We start from the raw sequence: 6000 nt of genomic DNA, 5'->3' as shown, positions 1-6000 counted from the left end.
TGTGGCGGGTCGTGTGTCCGTATATCGTCGTCTCGAGCGGCGATGAGGATGCTGCTCTAGTCTGGCGAGTCTAGTCCGATGTGTCTCGCGTCTCTTGTCGTGTAGGCTCCAGTCGGGCACTGGCTGAAGTCCCAACAAGCAAGCGCCACGTATTTTGCGTGCTCGTTAGGCCATGGCAAGACGGCTGCGGCGAGAGAGGACGGATGGGCTTGCAAGGACGACGTCGGCAGTTGGTTCGTGTTCGCGGGACGGGTGGACAGGGGCTCGATTTGGCGGATCGAAGGGGTGTTGAGATACTCAAGGTACGGAATATTTGGCGGCAAAAGGACGATACTATCGAAATGAGCCGTCGCGAAAAGAAAACAATAGCACGGCGTGCGCGGTTACGGAAACACACGACGTAGAAAAATGAGAGAAAATAAAAAAGGAGCAAATGCTTTTGGAGAATCTGAGACCGACGATCCAAGGGGGAGGGGGTTGGTTCGGCGGCCCAATGAGAATTAGCAGTTAGTGGACTACAGGTGCAATCCGAAGGCTCGGCGAGACGCAATGACGAGCGGCCGGCAGTGTTTGCCACGGTTGAGCTTCAGTCGGACAGAAATGCATTTAAAGGGAGAAATGACAATCGTCTTGGACAAAGATGCGCTGCAGACAGTAACCGTCCGGACTACAGACAAAGAAAGAGGTGCTGCGGCTGTTAGTTCCTTCCCTACGATCGAATTCCGCTTTCCCTTTTGGACTCGGGCTTCCGTTCCTTCCTTCTTTGCTTGCTCCCCTGTCGTTCAAGAATTTGCAGCGCTTGACTGTTATTTAATGAAGAGGCGGTTGCTTAAATAGGAGGGTATGGAGGCAGCAACGTTCGGGTTCCTTCCCCATCCTTTCCCTTCTTGGGCGCTTCGCGCCAGGGGTCAAGTTCAGCCAAGGCCGCTGCGGCAGCGCCAGGTTTGTTTTTAGGTGGTGCGGTCCCTGGTTCCTGCTTTTGGCGGCGAACTGCGTATCCACTTTACGCGTCGCTCCTGCACTGTTGTGCCGCCTATGGCACGCAAACCAACCGCGCTAAGCCTGTTCTGGCGCTCAGCTTCCAGTCTCGTTTGGCAGTTCGCTTGCATCTCTCAACTTCTCGAGGGGCAGTCAGTGGAGTCCAGTTTAGGGGCCTTAGGGCCTTAGAAACCTCCCAGAAGCTGCAAGCTGGGACGCACAGTGGTTACGACCTGCCCCTATTCTAAGGTAGGTGAGCCAGCAGGCTCCAAAATGCAGTTAAAGTATGTTGTATGGGAGACTTTGTCAAGAAGCAATTCCTAGTTCGATAACCGAAGAACGCTTTCCCGGTTAACAGAAAGAAACATAAATTCTCAGAATTACAAAAGAACAACAACATACCTCGGATTGCACAGATTGTGATCAGGTATGCGAACGCGCCAGCTTGGCTGGCGTGGCATGCATTATATTGATGATAGTGGAAATTATAGCGCAATTTCGCGCCAAAAATGTCTGGACAGATTGCCATGTGCAGGTGAGATGCGACGGCAAGAACGTGCATTTGACCCAAACGGGAGGGCTCTGCCGGTCAGTCTTGTCGATCAACACCGACTTGTAAAATAGAAAAAAAAAGTTGTCAGCGCGACATGGTTTCTTCCTTGTTTCACTCCATGTTGTGAGCCCCCGTTCCCTCGGCGAGCCCCTGCTGCGCCCTCTTTATGGTGGAGGGGATCGTCACGCGTAAATGAAAGACTGGGATACAAAAACATGCGACGTAATGTCATTCAATACTGGCAATGGATGCCCACCAACTGTGAACTGTGTCACGGTACGCCGCGTCCCATATGTACATCTGCTGGCGTTCTTACGAGCTTGCGCCTCCGGTCTTTCTACCCGCCTCACCGCTTAGATCGGCCCGCGGAACTGGTCCAATATCTGCTGTCCCACGGGCCGCCGGCGACCGGCTGGCCCCTCCGTCTGACTGCCGTCGACACCCGTAGCCGAGCCAGAGGCGTTCTCGCCCTCGAGCCGCCGCCGCAGGCCCTCGAACTCGTCCCGACGCTTCTGCGTGCGCAGGCCGACTAGCCAGCCGGGTACGCGCCACTCAGACAGGCGCCCGGGCAAGACGTCGTTGCGCCACGCGTGGCCCACGATCCAGCCGACGGCCGCCGCCAGGATGGACCCGGGCCACTGGAAGAGCGCCAGCTGTGCCGCGAGAAGGTAGCGGTACGACTTGTCCGAGAACGTCAGGCCGACAAAATTGTCGTCGGCGCCGGCCGGCGGTTGTTCTCCGGACGAGAAGGCCACGCGGTAGGTGTACCGGTGCGGCACGATCGAGTAGTACTGAGCCAGGATGGCAAACACAACGCCCGTTGGGCCGGCGGGGAGGTAGTTGACGCGCCCGTTGGTCAGAACCCGGAGTACAAAGAGCAGCATCGGCGGCACAATGGCCGAGATGAGGAACGTCACGGCGATGAATGACTATGAAAATGTCAGTCGGGAGACTCGTCTTCAGGTGGCGTATACAAAAACCTTAAAAGTTCACACGCCTTTGGGACAGGGGGAGGGAGGCATACCGCATATTTTCTGGACCCCCACATGCGCTCAACGATGCGCATCTGGTAGAGGGTCATGCATGCAAACAAAACCTCCGAGGAGTTTGTATAGCATAGCTGATACGTCAGTGCCCGCCATGTCTGGTGGTACCGGAGTATTTGCGGGTCTACGAGGATGTAAAAGTAGTGCTTGATGTCAAAGAGACTCGCGCCGATGGAGGCTGACGCAAGCCCAAACACGAGGCTGCGGGTGACGGGCGCGTTGGTGAACGACATGGTCGTCGCGGCGGATGGGGAATATGCCGTTGACAAGGAACCGGATCCGGTCGGCGAGTTCGGGGCCCGGTCTTTTGCACCCGTGTTCCGGATGCACTCGTTCGTATTGTGCAGCTAAACGTGTCCGCCCCTGTGCACTATCGACAGATGTGTTGAAGGATGCACGTGCTCTTGACGGAGCTTGACGACGATGTCGCTAGATCGTCCTTCGCTCGAGTCGCTGGATGCAGTTCTTGCAGACGAGGCGTGGCGCGTTCGAGACGTAAATTAAAAAAAAATGGGCGAGGCTGTTCGGGACAGTTTTCCAGCCGTAGATTGGGCGTCCTCGGACAATGGTGACGTTGGTGGTCGACAGGATTGTGATGCAATGCGTTGGTGGTTGCGATGATGTGTTATTTTCGGAGTAAGCTGGTGTCGCTCTTGCCTTATCCGTTATCTGTCAGCGAGTTGTCTGCTGTAGGTGCCATTCTGCCATCCAAAACGGTGCCGCCTGATCAGCCACTAACAGGGAGAATCCGCGCCACGCAAGCGCACTACCACGCCCTTGCCCAGCCGTCACAAGCAAAAAGCGGAAGCGCAAACTGGCCACTCGTCTCTCTTACTCGGGCGTCACTGGCTTCTTCGACCGTTTTTCCATCGTAACCGCGCCGCGCAATCCGCCCTGTCATCCTGTCGCTTCCATCCCAGGCGGCCATTTTTTACCAGTTTCATTGTCTCCGCGGCACTCGGTCTCATGTACGGGCCTACACCTGCGTCTTGTTAGACCCGCCCGTTTCCGACTTTCGCGAACCGAAAAGTCGTCGAAAACAAAGAGAACAAACAGACGCCACAGCACCAAAAAGGGAGGCAATCACAACCAACAGCAAACCTGCCGGCGCCATGTCGGACCTCTACCTCTCCCACCTCCGCAACTGGATCTTCAGCTCGCCGCCAGCAGAATGGATTACGCACCAGCTGCACGAGCTGGCCATCGGGGCCGCTAAGCAGGGCCCGATCCCCAAGCACATTGCCTTTGTGATGGATGGCAACAGACGCTTTGCTCGAAACCACAAGATTGAAACCATCGAGGGTCACCATCTGGGTTTTGAGGCTCTTGCACGGGTGGGTAGCTCGTGCCATACTATCAGAAGAATGTGCTGGGATGTATTCAAGTTGGCTAACGCTCCCTTCCTTCCGCTAGGTCCTCGAATTTAGCTACAAGTCTGGTGTCGAGGTGGTCACCGTTTATGCATTCAGCATTGAAAACTTCCAGCGACCCAAGTACGAGGTGGATGGCTTGATGGAACTGGCCAAGGTCAAGCTCGAACAGATCATCCAGCACGGCCAGCTGCTCGAGCGCTACGGTGCCAGCGTGCGCGTGCTCGGCCAGCGGGACCTGATCCGGGCCGATGTGCTGGAGGTGGTCGAGCGCGCCATTGACGTGACGAAGAATAACACTCGGTGAGTGCCCATCTGCCCATGGGGTTGTGTTGCCCTCCCTTCCGCTAATGATGCCAGCGCCGTCCTGAACATCTGCTTCCCGTACACGTCCCGCGAGGAAATCACGAGATCCATTCGTACCACCGTGGAGGAGTTCTCCAGCCCCCAGAGCCCGCCACAGCCCAGCACGGCCTTTTCACAGACGCGGATCAAGCAGAAGATCCTGTCCAAGAAGCTCGACAAACCCGAGACGCTGTCTACGATCAGGGAGACGTCCCCGACGCCGTCAATCACCCGGTCCGAAGAGCACGACGGCTCTGTCTCGTCCACCACCACACTGCCGCCCGGCTCACCGTCTCGAAGCACCGGCGGCGGCGACGCGAATGGCTCTGCCGTGCTTCCCAACCCTGAGTCGATCACGGCCGAAACCCTCGACAGTCACATGTACACGGCGGGCGACCCGCCGGTCGACATTCTGATCCGTACAAGCGGCGTCGACCGCTTCAGCGACTTCATCCTCTGGCAGATCCACCAGAACACGCAGATCTTCTTTCTCAAGTGTTTCTGGCCCGAGTTTGATCTGTGGCACTTCCTGCCCGTTCTCATTGAATGGCAGTGGCGCCAGAAGCAGAAGGCGCGGGACGAGAAGCCGCGTAAGCGGAAGCAGCGTTAGGTGGCCGGGCAGAGGCGCGACCACGCCACTGGCCCTGGGCGACATATTGCGGAACGTCAATGTCCTCAAAGTATTATGGCGTTCTTTCAACGGGGACAGCTGAGCATTCCAACGGTGGGTGCGGATGTCTTTCTAATTCGAGCGAGTTCTAATGTTGTGGCCTCGGCTCACACGGCGTTATCTATGTCGCATTATTTGTTTGGTTTCTTTTATATGTCCTGTTATTACATAGCGGTAACATGCGATTTCAAGTTTACTTTTGTTTATGCGACGGATCTACCGAATCTTTTTGTAGACATGGACATGCAGTTCCCTCACAGAACTCTTTGTCTAGAGCACCAATAGCCGTCTTATGATGGCAGTACCTAGCGCGAACCGAGCTCTCTTATCTTATCGCATACTGTGACGTGCACCTATCGGCACGGCCATACATATTCCCGTAGAGTAAAAAGTGGGGCACAGCGGACAGAGGTGGTCTGGCGCGCTGCGCTGCCCCCAAAGTCGGCAAGTGCAACCAGCAGCGCATTGCAAAAAGAAGGTAGCCACACCCCCGTCTACGGCGTACTACTGGGTCGCTCCTCCTGCCTCTCTTCGACCAAAACCCAGCATCCGCGAGAATCTGCTCTCGACTCTCGACTCTCGACTTCTCCTCTGCCCATGACAGATCGATCGTACGGTCCGCACTCGCCAGCTCAATCTGCACATCGACAGCCAGGTAGCTATGCTGTGACCCTGCGCAGACGAGTCCCATTTGTCGAAACGAACCGCGGCACTCCTCCCCTCTTGCTCTGCCTCGCAGCGCTTTGACTTTTCCGCTTTCGCCGCCTCGTCTTTCCTGGGCGTCGCCCTCGAGCCACACCACATTCCCTCTTCGCCAGTCGATGTTTGACTTGGGCTAGTAGTGCATTTCCTCTTTCGTTTCTTATTGAACACTGTGTTTTCGAGCTTCACCTGCTCTTGACGGCTGCTGCGTGACAGCTACCGCCGACGCGTACTGACGCAGCAATCGTTGAGCCGAGACCTCCTCGTTTTCCTTCGAACTCACCCCTCCCCTCCTCTCGTCCTCCTCTGCCGACTCTAGGCACCACTCTCGACCCT

At 56.3% G+C, this 6000-nt stretch overlaps 2 protein-coding genes across 2 annotated transcripts; one reads left to right on the top strand and one right to left on the bottom strand.

Annotated features, from left to right (window-relative positions):
* Positions 1-1884: 1884 nt before the first annotated feature.
* On the bottom strand, positions 1885-2810 carry SPSK_09629 (uncharacterized protein; the record flags this gene model as incomplete). The annotated part of the gene is made up of 2 exons (XM_016736201.1): positions 1885-2460; positions 2556-2810. 2 exons carry the CDS (start codon positions 2808-2810, stop codon positions 1885-1887), a joined length of 831 nt encoding a protein of 276 aa, XP_016588064.1.
* Positions 2811-3689: 879 nt separating this feature from the next.
* SPSK_09391 (ditrans,polycis-polyprenyl diphosphate synthase) lies at positions 3690-4902 on the top strand (the record flags this gene model as incomplete). The annotated part of the gene is made up of 3 exons (XM_016735964.1): positions 3690-3911; positions 3991-4250; positions 4308-4902. 3 exons carry the CDS (start codon positions 3690-3692, stop codon positions 4900-4902), a joined length of 1077 nt encoding a protein of 358 aa, XP_016588063.1.
* Positions 4903-6000: the final 1098 nt, after the last annotated feature.

This window comes from Sporothrix schenckii (assembly GCF_000961545.1).
Source record: "Sporothrix schenckii 1099-18 chromosome Unknown Cont44, whole genome shotgun sequence".
In the NCBI taxonomy this organism is placed as follows: Eukaryota; Fungi; Ascomycota; class Sordariomycetes; order Ophiostomatales; family Ophiostomataceae; genus Sporothrix; species Sporothrix schenckii.
This window is presented reverse-complemented; position numbering and strand designations above follow the sequence as displayed.